Genomic DNA, 15,109 nt, shown 5'->3' with positions numbered 1-15,109 from the left:
TAATGGACTGGCAATGTGAACATACTAAAGGCATTGAATTGTATACTTTTAATGAGTGAATTGTACAGTATTTGAATTATATTGCAATAAAGCTGTTTAAAAATAGAAGTCAAACAAGCTAATGCTGTCGGTGTTCTTCTCCACTGGGCTAGTCGCATCTCCAGGGATCTCTACCTGGATGAAGGGCAACCACAAGGAGGCTGGCTCTGAACTGACCTCAAATGCCACCTGCCCAGCCTGGGGTCATGGTGGGCCGTGTTGCTCCCAAAAAGCAGGGGAGATTTCCCATCAAACCGATATGACGAAGACCAGTTCATTATTCCCTTTCTCCCACAAAAACGCCCTGAAGCCCTTGCTGGGGGCTGCTCCTGGGCTCCAGCATCAGGACTAACGGACGCTGAGGCAGCCCGGTCAAGAGAAAACGGAGTCGTTGGTGCGTGTGAAATGGAAGCCAGGAGAGTCGTTGGCGTGTGTGAGATGGAAGCCAGGAGAAACCTGCCAGGCTTGAGTCTAGTTCTGCCAGCCCTCAGTCAAGGCCCCTGTTCCACCCTCCTGCCCATTACAGGCAGTCATTCCCCCATCCCCTTAGGGAAAGGCCAAGGAGAGGCCCGAGACCCAAACACTGCAGGTTCTGTGGGGCCGCTCCACAGGCCCAGCCACCTCCGAGCTCAGGAGGACAATCACAAACAGGAAGTTGCCTGAAAACCTGGGCCGGCCCTTAGAATTAGTAAGGTGGATCCTAGAGCACCCTGGATTTTATCAAGGTGTCACTGAGGCCCAAAGAGGGGAGCTGAAAGACAAATCTTAGCAGATCAGGGAATGACGGCACCGTGAACTCAGGGCTCTCGGCCTGGCCTTCTTTCTCTCATCTCAGGATCCAGCAGTGGGCAGGGCCTGAGCTTGCCTGGTGCAATTCGGGTTCATTCCCCTTCTCTCCGAATCCCTGGGTGGACTTCCTCTCCAATGTAATACAATAACAGCAGTGGCAACTCCACACCAGGTACCATCTTGACGGTAACTGGCTTAATCCTCCCCACAGCCGGGCAGAAAGGTCTTCACTTCCCATGGCTCATAGAAAAAGAAACTGAGGATCAGAAAACTTCAGTGTCTTTCCTAAGATCACCCAGCTAGAAGGTGGTGAAGGCAACATTTGAACCTGGGCAGGCTGGTCCCAGACTCTACCTTCCTCACCTTGACACAGTTGTCCAGAGAAGATGGCATCTCTGTGAACCAGGAATCTGGGGCCCGCAGGCCTTGTGAAGGATCAGACCACCTCTCTGCCTTCTTCCCTCCCATGCCAATGCTGTCCCGGGCCAGACCTTTTGCCCTTAGCCTGGACCTTGGCCACAAGGCGCTGCCAGCCTGGAGAGGGGAATGACCCAGACACAGATGCACACAAACTCATGTGCTCCTGCCCACAGACCGACCAGGCCCACGTCTGCCCGCAGGGCTGGCAGTGGGAAGGGACAGTTGGCTAAGCCCCACTGAAGCCCACCCCTCATGCTGGACAGACTGAGGCCAGCGTTGGGCACCATGGAAACGAGGAGCACCCTGAGGAAGGAGCTGCCCACAGCGAGGGTCCAAGGGGCCTGAGATCTCCTGCCCCCGCTGAACTCTGATGCCAGGATGCAAAGGCCGGAGAGGCCCACAGACTTGGCCCAGGCCACACAGGGCTGGAACCCAGTCTCCATGGACACACTCCCAGCTCCACTCCCCTCTATAAGAGAGGCAAGAGGTCTAGACAGAAGACATGGGGGTTCCTGGAGAGAGGGGAGCACGCTGAAGACCCTGGAGGGAGTGGGGAGTGATCAATGCCAGTGGCTGCTGTTAATCCAGGCCAGGCATCCAACCAGCTGGCTGAGGTTTTACACTCTTTCTAGCCAGAGGCCGCAGCCCTGGCCCATCTGGAAGCCGGTCTGGGAGCACCCTCCGAGACCCCTGACCTTGCCCGTTCACACAAGGCCCCAAGCCCTCTTTGTCTCAAGGCCTTTAGGGAAGGCCGTCATCCATTTCAGTAGCATTCAAAGGCATACAAGTCCACGGTTTATTTTCTTAGAAATAATGGTTTTTGCTGGTTAGCATTCCTCGGATGGAAAAACAAATACAGCCACTGTAATAAGAAGCGGCTAAGAGGAGGTGAGAGGGCTCAGAGGAAGGGGGCAGAGAAGGGCTGCTGCCTGGGGAACTGGAGGACATGGAGGGTGGGAGGTGGGGGCAGAGACTCCTAACCCTGGGAGAAATGGGGAATTAGAGAAACAAACAAAAAAAATCCCAACATGCAGGCACTGGTGCAGCCTTCAACACATTCTCACAGACAGCGAGGCCCCTTCCCTCCTCAAATCTCTACTCCGGTGCACATTCTGTAAGGCAGGTGTTGTGGCTCCCATGTGATCAATGAGGAAACCAGGGCTCAGAATGGTCAAGTCACCGCTGGCTCACGGAGTTAGGAGGGACCGAAATGCAGGCCTCTAAATCCTTGCTACAAACGCTTCCACTGACCATCACAGCTGGAAGGAGCATCAGAGACCTGCTTCTGTTATGCTTTCCTAACCCAGCCCAGAGGACACCTCCTCTAAGAAGCCCTCCTGAATTTCTTCCCCTCCTTGGAGGAGATATGCACTTTCTCTACTTCACCGTTTTGTCTTTTCATTGCTGCACTTTCCATATCCTATTATGACCACATCTTTTCCAATCTGTGTCTCCCACAAGGCAGGTCAAAGGCAGGAAACATGTTTCAGCCCCAGCACCCAGCTTGGCACAGAGTAGGTGTTCAGTAAACATTCTTGATACTCAACTGAAAACAGTCCAGTGCACACACACTTTACAGACGGGCAAACTGAGGCTCAGAGATGAACTTGCCTCCAAAGTTCAAATGCGGTAGCATGAGTTTTTTACTTTTTCCTCCTAAAAATGGACATTGGCTCCAAGAACTCTGCAAGAGCCCTAAACTCTGCAGCAGAGCTGGCAAGCAACATTGCCTAATTGCTAGCTGACAGCACCTTGGAATTTTAAGTCACATCCAATTTCTTCCTGCCTGCTGGTCTGCTGGACTTGAGCACTTTCATCTTCGGCAGAGCACACGTTAGCATGCATAATTGCATGTTTTAAGACTTGAAGGAGAAGAATTTCCCCTTCTCTCCCCCTACCCTCCCACCTCCTACTGCCTTTCCTGGCCTCCCAAAAAGCAGAATTTTATCTGGAGTCTCAATAATGTGTGTAGTAATGATGATGAAAATGATTTAATAAGGTCATGGACATTATTTCCTAGGAAGGCCAAATTGGTTTTAAGAATTTTTTTTTCTGATGTTAAACTAAATGGATCACTGAGTATGTTATTAGGAATTTTGTTAAAACACTTTAATAACATGCTCTGTAATCCACCTAACTTCAGTGATTGACAACTAGACCCTGGGGATATAAAATTCAGGAAGTGACTATTTACATTCATTACATACACGCTAATTTTGTGATCTCTGATGGCCACAAGGTTGTCATGTTTTTCCTTTTCACACAAAAAGAGGAAAATAGTAATATATTTGATATACTGTGGCCCAAACAAAAAGTTATTTCCCCCAAGAGTTTTAATTATAGCATTTTGGAAAAGGCCTGAGTTGGAACTTGCAAGTAGAATAAACCACTTGAATAAATGGTCTAAAAAATTAAGTACACATAGAAGGGGTGATGTGTGCTGTTGGTTCAGACTAAACAGTGATTATCAAGAGGGTCTTAGTTATTTAAACAAGCCATTTGAGGGCGGTTTGCTCCTCGTTTGGGGCCTGGTCCTGATTATAAACGAGAGCTTTTAATTAAGATTAGTAGGACCCAATTTAAGCTATAATTTGGTCCTTTTCCCTAGCAAATGTCTATGAAAACAAGGCAATTAAGGTTAAATGAGTTGAAGTATTTAAAGGGGATGAAATGCCCCTTCCTCACCCCCAGCCTGCCCCTCACCAGAATAAGCACAAACAGGCCTGGTTAATTCAGACCAGGAAGCCAGTGCGGGACTGGCCTGGCAGCTTCCGAAAGGCCCATGCCCCCGGGGCCAGGTGAGCAGCGGATGCACACACTTAGCTAAATGGACAGGGAAGAGGAAACGGAGTATGCAAAGGTCCAGAGGTAGGAACAAGCTAGCAAGTTTGAGGAACTAAAAGAAGACAGTGAGGCTGGGTAGGGAGGGATGGATAAAAAATGGCCAGGTGCGGTGGCTCATGCCTATAATCCCAGCACTTTGGGAGGCCGAGGCGGGCGGATCACAAGGTCAGGAGATCAAGACCACGGTGAAACCCCGTCTCTACTAAAAATACAAAAAATTAGCCGGACGCGGTGGCGGGCGCCTGTAGTCCCAGCTACTCAGGAGGCTGAGGCAGGAGAATGGCATGAACCCGGGAGGTGGAGCTTGCAGTGAGCTGAGATCCGGCCACTGCACTCCAGCCTGGGTGACAAAGTGAGACTCCGTCTCAAAACAAACAAACAAAAATAACAATAATAGCTCACAACACAGCGAGGCCCCACCTCTAAAATAAATCAAAATAACAACAGTATCACAAATGGTAGCTTCCAGACCCTCCCATTCCCAGGTCCTGTCTCAGACCAGCCAGCAGCAGCAAGGGAACGAGTACGTGTAGAAGCAGAGGGGCTGTGCAGGCCCCTCGATCCCTCCATAGTGAAGGAGCCTTCCCTACTGCTTTCCAATGGGCTGATGGGGGTCTGGCCTGATGCTGGGACCCCTTGGCTGATGGGGGATGGAACCCAGGCCCTGCTGCCTCTCACCTGGGAGGCCTGGCTAGAGACAGACCTCTCTGGAACCAGTTTCCCCAGGTGAATTCTGCCATCGGTCCACACCAGTTATCCTCAGACTAGCTCTCTCCCTGTCCAAGCCTCTGCTCCTTCATCTGTAGAACCCTCAGAGTCTGTGAAGTTCTAGGAGGCCTTCCTGGGTCCTCCCAGCATGGATAAGGGTCATTCACTGTCCACTGACACCAGCTCTGGGCTTAGCCCTGAGGGAAGTTGCACGGGTCCTCACAATCTAGTGTGACAGGCACACTGAGTGAGGATGCTCACAGGTGATAACTCCCCTGTCTGGGGGACCAGAGATGGCTTCCTGGAGGAGGAGATCCTTTCATCCACACCCTGTGCCAGGCCCAGTCTCTAGGTTCCAGGGATGGGAGCCGACAGATCCCAGATCCAGTCTTTGAGGAGCTCACATTCCAGGAGGAGACATGGGACAAGCTAAGTGCAGTGTGGCATGGGCTACAACGGTGGTGTGTACGGACCTGGGCTGGGCTGCAAAGAGGGGCAGCAGCTGTCACTCACAGGGGCTGCCTCAATGCCCTTCGAAGTTTCTTCCAACTCCACACAGCCATGAGTCTACCTCAACGTACTTCAGATTCAATCAGTAAAACAGTGCTTTATCTCCAGCCCTGCTCAGAGCCTTTCCCGGCTGTCTGAGGCACTCACTTGTCTGGCTACAGCAAGCCCTCTGCCAGCATTAGGCTGATCGCAGGGGGCCCCAGGCCACTCCTGGGCACAGATGCAACATGTCTGCACACATGGAGGCCATGGCATCATCACATATGCCCACTGGCCATGAGGCAAGTTGCCCTTGAAGGTGGGAAAAGAAACCGTTCCCAGAATGGGGGGCAGGTGGCCTCCAGGGTTGGATTCGCTAACAGGGATTTTGTAAGCAGCAGGTTTCAAGGTGACCTGGTGAAGTGGGTAAGAGGCTCAGTCAGCCTCACATCGGGCTTCCCACAACCCATGATGCCATGGCCTCCATGTGTGCAAATGACAGAGAAACTGTGTTTCGGGCACTGATTGGTTGGTGAAGACAGAGCTGACAGTCCCTGTGGGAGAGCCAGTTAAAAGTAGGCAGTATCACCCAGCGGTCAAGAGGACAGACCTTGGGAACTGCCAGTTTGGGGCTTAAATTCTAGCTGTCCTCTATCAACTGTGTGAACTTTGGCCAGTCACTTTACCTCTCCATGCCTGTTTCCTCGCTTGAAAAATGGAAGGCATACTCCCTATCTGGTAGGGTTCTTGAGAGGATTAAATGAGATCATGGACGTGGAGCATGTAGTAGGGTGTCTGGAAGCAAACACTCAACATATTGGTGAAAAACTGGGGAGACTGTGGCAGCCACGTCCTCGGGGAAGGCTCTGCTGAGAGTCCGTCCTCTATGCTTATCACGGCAAAGAGCACAGTCAGTGAGATCTGCAGGACAGGGGGCTCACTGCCTCCAAGACTCCAACCCCAGCCTCAGCAGAACCTAACTCCAGCTCAGGACCTGCAGATGCGGGAGCCCAGGGAGGGAAAGCAAGTTTCATCTACTGCAGAAATGCCTGGAGGGTGTGGTGATTGATTATTAATGTCTGCTATGGCAGAAGGTGAAGGCATACTTGCCATCCCCGAAGTAGGCTTAGTTGAACAAAGGAAAGTCTTCTTTCCTATGTATTTTTTTATTGTACATTCTCGATAAGCAGCCATCTGTGAATGGCACACCTGACTGTCTACCTCTGTGGGGATATAGGTATATGCATATGGTTTATATGAACAGTCCATGAACCAGAATACCTCATTTCCCAACCATTTTAGGTCCCAGGAATTGCTGGAAAAGACAAAGCTTCAGTTCTTTCATACCTTGAACAACATTGTGATCATTGACGTTGACATGGTGATGATGATGATGATCAGATACATCATCATCTTCATCAGCACCATCATCATCAATATCACCATCACCATCACCCTCATCAAGAGCACCATAACAGTACCATCAACATTATCATCACCCCCATCACCTTCATCATCAATAGCACCATCATCATCATTATCATCATCATCATCATCATCATCGTCATCGTCATCGTCGTCATCACAGTAAGGGCAGCTAGTGCTTATATACAGCATCCTATGTGCCAGGCTATGTTCAAAGCTTTAAATACATTAACTCATTTAATTCTCACACTATCTGTATGAAGTAAGTACTAACATTATGCTTATTTTATAGATAAACAAATGGAGGTTAAATAACATGCCCAGGCTACATGGGCAGGATTTGAACCCAAGCCATCTGGCAACAAAGTCAATGCTTTAACCCCTATGCTGACCTTAATAGAGACTGTTCACGTCCTCTTCTCAGAACAGAGAGCCACAGATAGGAATAACCACTGGCAGAAACATAGTGCGGAGTAACAGGTCTACCAAACCTGGGCTCTAGTCCCCACCCAAGAAAGACCCTGCCCCCGCAGGCCTCCATTTTTCCATCTGTAAACCAAGGACGTGAACATCTGGATGGTTTCCCAGCTTCCTCAGGCCACCACTGCATATGGTGTCCCTTCAGATTTCAAAGCCCCCGGATGTCTCTCCGTAGTCCTCCCAGGGAAGCCAGCAGGGGTCTGATGGTTCTCCATGTTTATGTGTTGAGGGTGTGAGGTATATATGTGAGCACTCTGGCAGGTTGCCTTGATTCAAATTGATGACTGTAGATGGGTCCCCAGGGATGAGAAAACCAGAGTGCTAGCAGGACAGGGTCCACACAGGCCTCCAGAATCCATGCCAACACTCACTGACTGAGGGTTTAGGGAGCGCATAACCAAATGGTGCCCTCCTCTTGGTACCTAACAATTGTTCTCGTACTGTTAACACGGCAACTCAACAGACATTGATTCATGACCCAAACTACCCTAAATCTGTTATCAGGAATTTCCAGCTCATGCAGTCCCACCAGACCACAAGCTCCTGGAGAGCAAGGACTATGCTGCACCATAACTATCACCTCAGGTATGCAGAACGGAGTGATTTTCAAAGGTCTTCACCATTCATAGTCTCATTTGAGCCTGAAACCACTTTGACAGCTAGTGAGAACAGGTGATATGATGGTGATGATGGTGATGATGATAATGATGATGGTGATGATGTTAACGATGACAGTGATGATGGTGATGATGATAATGATGATGGTGATGATGGTGATGGTGATGGTGATGATGATAATGATGATGGTGATGATAGTGATGATAATGATAATGATGATAATGATGACGGTGATGGTGATGATGGTGATGGTGATGATGATGATGGTGATGATGATAATGATGATGGTGATGATGGTGATGATGATCATGATAATGATGATGGTGATGGTGATGGTGATGATGATGATGATGACATAATGATGGTGATGATGGTGATGGTGATGGTGATGGTGGTGATGGTGATGATGGTGATGATGATGGTGATGGTGATGGTGATGATGGTGATGGTGGTGATGATGGTGGTGGTGATGGTGGTGATGGTGATGATGGTGATGATGTAATGATGGTGATGGTGATGATGGTGGTGGTGATGGTGGTGGTGATAGTGATGGTAGTGATGATGGTGATGGTGATGATGATGGTGATGATGGTGATGATGTAATGATGGTGATGATGATGATGGTGATGGTGATGGTGGTGGTGATGGTGGTGGTGATGGTGGTGATGATGGTGATGATGGTGGTGATGGTGATGATGGTGATGGTGATGATAATGATGATGGTGATGGTGATGATGGTGATGGTGATGGTGATGATGGTGATGATGATGATGGTGATGATAATGATGATGGTGATAATGCTGATGATGATAATGACAGGACCATGGTGATGACCCTGTCATCTGTATATGGAGCACATACTGTGGAATGAGTGCCTACTGTGTATTGGATGGTAGCCCCTGGTGCACTATACTGTGCCTCACTCAATCTTCAGGATGCCCTGTGATGGGGAGTATTTTTGGTCCTCCCAACCAAAGGAGAAACTAAGGCTCAGTGAGGGCAAATCACCACCCAAATGTTCACATGAAAGGTGGGCTGCAACCCAGGCTCCCCTTGAAGAGACCAGCCTTGAATCTGCTCTCCTGTCTCTCATTGTGCAGGGTCAAGATGATACCAGGGCCAGAACGAGCCCTTCCACAGACCCCACGCTCCACACTTCCCTCTGTGGATATCTTAGAGGTTGCTCATCTAATGTGAAGTCCAGTCTGGGCAAAGGAGAGCCAACTCAGACTAAACGTTTTCTGTAGACCCGCGCTAGTGCCAGGCCCTGCCCCGTGAGCTGGGAACATGGTTACAAATGTTAAAGGCCCTCTCTAATTAAGGAGCTCACTGAGAGCTCCTGGGGGCATGGCCTGAGTTTGACAGCTTCGGTATGGTGACCCCTACAGCAAGCTTATGGTGGGCCCTCAATAAATGAGCTCACAGTTCTGTGGGGGACCAAGACAAGTAATTATGACCAAGTCAGAAGTGTGATGATGGAGGGAAGCCCAGAAGCCTCTGGGAGCAGCAAGGTAACTAATGCAGTCTAGCATGCATGTGTGTGCATGTGTAAGTGCATGTATAAGTGGAGGTATCAGAAGCTTCCTGGAGGAGGCAAATTTAAAGAATGATTAGCCTTCAGATTTAGACAGGATGCATAAAGAAGGTAAGGAGCTCCAGGCAGGCAGGAAATCTGAGCTGGGGCTCACAAACGTAGAGCAATCCAGTGTGTGTGCATGTGTGTGTGTGTCTGTGTGTGTGCGCGCATGCCAGGATAGAGGTGTTTCAGGATGTGAAAGGTGGAGGCCCAAATTTGACTAGAGAGATAGAGAGACCCCTGGCAGTTCCTGCAGCACATTCGCAAGCCTCCTCTTGTCTCATCTTCATACCCAGCAGGACAAAACAATTTCCTTTTCTAGCAGGTGAGAACATGAAGCCTACAGAGCCAGTGAGCAACAGAGCTGGGCTTGGGGCAAGAGTCTGTCTCCTAACTCAGGGGTCAAACAGAGTGGGGAGTTAAAGCTGAACTCCGAAAAATTTTAGGGAAACAGGTTAAGGCCTCCCGGGCCTCCTGGGCAGGGGATAGCAGGAAAGGGCCTAAGGAGGAGCTGGGCTGGGGGATGAAGAGGCCAGGTCAGTGGCTTATACCAGCAGAGATGGAGGGTCAACCATGGCCCTGCCTTGCCAGGACACTGGGTCTGGGGGGCAGAACAGAGGATCAGAAAGCGGTCACACACAGCCTCACATGTACCACTCGAACCAGGGAGCTAACCTCTGGCCCTGACAGCAGCCAGGCCAGCCACCCCACCAGGCTTCTCACTCATGGCCTCCTCTGTGTGCCTCCAGCCTGGCCTCCTTCCAGAGATCTGTGGGTAGGCGCCAGCTCCCCTCTTTGGCTTCTGGGGCCCTGAGCGTGCCAGAAATATGACCCAACCAGGCATGATCCAGGGCGATGTCATCTGCCCAGCACTCAGCCTTAAATAAATGCTCAACAAATGCGAAGGATAAACATCAGCAGCATCCCGGGGAGGCGTGGCTGCATCGCCCACAAAACTCTAGCCCTGTAAACGCCTTACACAGAAAGAACCGGGACCCATCCTGTGCTCACGTGTCACTTTCCTAATACAAATACCAAACTTGGAAAAATTCAGCTGGCAGGGTCCAGGGAGAAGAAAACTAGCTGCCACAGTCACTGAGTGGGAGCTACAAGACCTGGATTTCAGTCCTTGTCATGTCACTGTGAACATGGGAATCCTGCAAAAGATGCTTCTCCTGTCTGAGCCTCAGCTTTCCTCATTTATACGACGGGTGCAGACAGGGAAGATGGGGATCAGTGACCCCATCCAGGGGTGTGTCTGTTTCGGAGAGAGCTATTTCCAGCTCCCAGACGCCCAGTCCTGCTCCAGGCCCACGGGGTGAGGACGGCCATGCAGACCCTCATGGACAAAAGCTCCAAAGGTTCCAATGGGCTTGGAGAGTCCTGGCACCAAATGCAGCCAGAGCTGCTCTTTTCTCTCTTTCAGCCTGCTGGGGAGGCAGTTTCTAATGCCAGGAGGTCTAACCAGCACCCCAGGTGCAGGGCAGAAAGGCTGGACAGACAGACAGATGGCACAAATCCACCAGTGTCTGTCCAAGCACTGGAACTCAAGACAGAGACCTACAAGGTGGTTTTGAACTTGACGTTAGGGACCTTGGAGGTCAGGGGGTAAGCCCAGGTCTTTGCACTCCAGCCCCATACAGCCAGTCAAGGGCAGATGCACAAATACATCATTCAATACTTCATCTTCATCTTAATTTCTTTTTCTTTCTCTTTTCTTTTTTTTTTTTTTGAGACAGAGTCTTTCTCTGTTGCCCAAGCTGGAGTGCAGTGGCGCCATCTCAGTTTACTACAACCTCCGCCTCTCAGGTTAAAGTGATTTTCCTACCTCAGCTTCATGAGTAGCTGAGATTACAGGCACGCGCCACCACGCCCGGCTAACTTTTTTTGTATTTGTTGTATTTTTAGTAGAGACAGGGTTTTGCCATGTTGGCCAGGCTGGTCTCAAACTCTTGAGCTCAAATAATCTGCCTGCCTCGGCCTCCCAAAGTGCTGGGATTACAGACCTGAGCCACCGCACCCAGCCAATTTCTTAAAAAGAACAAAAAGTTTCAAGCCCAGTTGAGAATCAGGCACCCCATGACTCTAACTCCACTCTTCCAGGGAAGCAGCCGGCATTCCTGAAAAGTTCACTGCCTCCCTCCTGAGGCCGAGAGAAGCCTGTGCTGTCAGCAACCATGACGGTGGTGCTGGAGGCCCAGCCCCAGCTGGTGATGAATGGGGCAGGCATCAGCCACCTGCAGCAGCCCTGGCAGCCTCAGGGTCTGGCCGGGAGGGCCGGGCTGGACTCACCTTCACACTGCCTGCCTTCCCCCTTGTAGCCTGGCTTGCAGAGGCATTTGTAGGACTTGGGCGTGTTCTGACAGATGGCATCGATGTGGCAGTCATCCGTGCCCTCTGAGCACTCATCCACGTCGACTGATCCTGTGGGCAGGGGTGTGGGGGGAACAACAGGTAAGGTGTGGCCCCGGGGCAGGTGGCTGATGGTGTGGGGCAGGTGGCTGATGGTGTGGGGCAGGGGAGCTCTTGCCTCTGCCCGTCCATTGGTCAGTGGGTTCATTGGCAATAACAGCTGTCACAAGACAATCTGGTGTGACAAGTGGCAACTGGTAGCATCTTTGGCACAGCCACTCTGTGGCAGGGACAATGCTATCAATACGCTTGGCCTTATTTATTGTCGCAATGATCCCATTGAGCTATCATTCCGCTAAAAAGATGAGAAAACTGAGACTTAAGGAGACAGTGAGGAAGAACCTCCTCCTCCTCCATCTGTCCTACTCCCCCAACAAGCATCGCTCCAACCCTCCCCCACTCTCCTCACTCTATCCCCCCACAGGCATCGCTCCAACCCTCCCCTACTCTCCTCATTCTAGAATTTAGTGTCAGAAGGGTCCCTGGAGGAGTTTAAATCCAGCCCCTTTGGGTTCCAGATGGGGACACCAAGGCCATGCCAGGAGGCTCCTCCTGCAGGTCACCTGAACGTGGGATCCCACCCTGCCCCTAGCCTGTGGAAATATGGGTTTCATCATCTGGCTTCCACGCCCCCACACCAAAGTGTCTGGTGGCAGAACCACACCCTCAACTGGGCTAACCTGAGCCCATCCATGGTTCTGACTCCCCCCATGGTCCTCCCTCCTCGGAAATCCACACGTGAACCTGGTTTTCATATCCCAACTTCTAAATGCAAGCTCAGTCTAGGCTTTCAGGGCTCCCGACACTCTCCACCTACCGCCCCCAACACATATACACCTTCAGTCTGGAACAGCTGTTGGGGCAAATTAAGTAAAACAGATTCTGTGTATATGGTCCATCTATACACACCAAGCCTCTCTGTCTCTTTTACACACACACACACACACACACACACAAACACACAGTTCAGGCAGGGAGGGGACCTGCCTCTTGTCGGGCATAGTTCAGCACAGTCAGAGCTGAAGCTATAATCCAGGTTAATTCCTCAGGTTATAGATGAGGAAACTGAGGCCCAGTGAGGTCACATCTGCTATGGGTCAGTAGCTGACTGGGGCAGAGAGTGGACTCCAACACAGAATGAGCTGTGACTTCTAGCTAGCAATGCATGAAATTCAGACAGATGACAGATAGACAGAAGGACCCAGGAGTGCAGCAGAACAAAGAACTCTCAGCAGCTGCCATGAGGGCAGTGCCCCAGGGCTAAGCTCGGAATGTCCCCATCTCGTCATGCCTCTGGCCTCACCTTAGACTGCTGGGTCCCCAAGAGTGTCCACTCTAAATTTCTCCCCTGCATAATACCTGGGTTTGAAATCTGCCAGTGGGGCTATGAGATCCATGCCCTCCAAGGCTCCTTCTTCTTTGCCCTAGCCCCCAAGTCTCCTGCCCACCCCTGAAGGAAGAGAGGCATCAAAAAGAAACACAACAGCACGACCCCCCTGCACACACACACACGTGTGCACACATGCACACACACATGGCAAGTGGCATTGCTTTTCAGGGGTGCTACATCTGCTCAGGTGGGTGGCCTGTCCTAGACAGCTGCCCAGGGGAAGAGTGGACAGGGGACCAGGAGGCAGGGGCTGGAGGGGGCCCAGCCGGCAACTGGATGGCTGGGCCAGCAGGAACATCCATGAGGGCCTTCTAGGAAAGTGGCAACGGAGGGACGCTGTGCAGGACTGGCACTGCTTCTAAGGCAGGGACCCAGGGGCCAGAGAGGGCCCATCTCCAGGCTTCTATTTGGGAGGACTGGGACCACTTCTGAGACAGGACCAGCGGAGGCAGTGGGCCACAGGTATGGCTCTTCCCACTTCCCAGGGGCCAGTGTGTAGGAATGAGGGGCGGGAGCCCCTTGCGCCCTCACCCCCAATCTCCCACCTAGACACCTTCTTCATTGGGATGGAAATGTATGGATGTAGATGACGGGTGGGTGGAGCTATCTCTCTACACACCTTTCAACACTTGAGTGTCCTTGGTGTGGAGTATGGGGAGAGGACATGGGAGTTTGAGAAGAGAGGGTGAGAAGCCACTTGTCCCCACCAGTCCTCTGCCATGCTCCTGCTCCTGTCTGGGCTGGAGACTCCCCTGCAGGGCGACCCAGCCCTCCCAGCACAGGCTGCTCCCTTTGACTCTGGTTTGCTTATGCTGGGGACAGGCTGTTGGCGTTTCACAATCACAGGGCTTCCACAGAGAGGGTCAGGGAGGAGACAGAGTCAGATACAGAAAGACACGAGGAGGGACACAGGCGGAGATAGGCACCGCCAGGAACAGTCACTCAGAGGTGAGGGACCCCAAAGCTTGGGAGAGACACCCACAGACACAAGGGGGATGGGGCAGCAGGGTTGGGCTTCCAGGAGGGATGTTGCTGTGGAAGAGTCTCACGGGCCCAGCATCCTCACTCGGGGCACGCGGGACCACCAAGAATAGACCCTATGCCACCCAAACCAGACCTCAGGGAGCCGGGAAGGACGTGCAGGACCCTTCCCCTGCCTCCCCCTCCAAGCAGAGCACCGGAGGAAGCGCCTCTGATGACGCCGGGGAGAGAATGTGACTCCAGCTTTTCGGGAAGCCCCTGAAGACAGCCAGAGAGCAGGAGGGGAAGGGGTGGGAGGGTGGGGGGTCCCCATGAAACCCACGGGCCTGGGCCTGTGGCCTCCGGGTCTCCCCCTCCCGTTCCTGGGTCTGCTCCACCGACGTCTGGACTCTCCTCCCCGTGTCTGTCCCTGCGTCTCCTCTGCCTTCCTCCCTTCTGTCTCTCCTCCCCGTCCTGTCAGACGGTCCCTCATCCGCGGCTTTCCAGGCATCTCCGTCCCTCTCTCTTTCCCGGTCTCCCTCTCACCGCCCCACCAACCCCGTTTTTCTCCAGTGTCCATCTGTCCCCCATCTCCTCTTCTCTCTCCCTTATCATCAGTGGGACTGTCCCTCTTGATTCCTCCTGGTCCACGGGCCTCCTCCTCCTTCCCGGGGCCGTGCGGGCCTCCTCTCTACCCTTCTGCATCTGTCTTTTCTCCGGGCTTCCTTTTGTCTGCTCCCTCGGCGCCGGCTCTTCTGTCCGTCTGTCCCGCACCTCCCGCCCCGTCCCGGTCTCTCGGTCCGACCCTTTCCCCTTCCACCTCCTGGCGTGTCCCCCTTCGCCCGCCCCACCCCGCGTCCCCTCTCCCGGGAGAAGCTCCCCTCTGCGCTCGGGGTCCCGCCCCTCCCTGGTCCGCACGCGGGGCCCCCGGGAACCGCCGCCTTTCTTCCTCGCTCCCG

At 52.2% G+C, this 15,109-nt stretch overlaps 1 protein-coding gene across 1 annotated transcript in view; it reads right to left on the bottom strand.

Moving 5' to 3' along the window:
• Positions 1-15,109, bottom strand: part of LOC105506599 (latent-transforming growth factor beta-binding protein 2-like) — a 28,196-nt gene that overhangs the window by 11,817 nt on the left and 1,270 nt on the right. The window contains exons 2-3 of the mRNA XM_011934803.1: positions 14,697-15,099; positions 11,681-11,960 (exon numbers count right to left, since the gene is read on the bottom strand). Coding sequence (XP_011790193.1) covers positions 11,681-11,960; positions 14,697-15,099 — 683 coding nt within the window. The remainder of the gene's footprint in view (positions 1-11,680; positions 11,961-14,696; positions 15,100-15,109) is intronic.

This window comes from Colobus angolensis, unplaced genomic scaffold (genome assembly GCF_000951035.1).
Source record: "Colobus angolensis palliatus isolate OR3802 unplaced genomic scaffold, Cang.pa_1.0 Scaffold138, whole genome shotgun sequence".
NCBI lineage: Eukaryota > Metazoa > Chordata > Mammalia > Primates > Cercopithecidae > Colobus > Colobus angolensis.
Note: the sequence above shows the minus strand (reverse complement) of the source record. Positions and strands in the feature narration are given on the sequence as shown.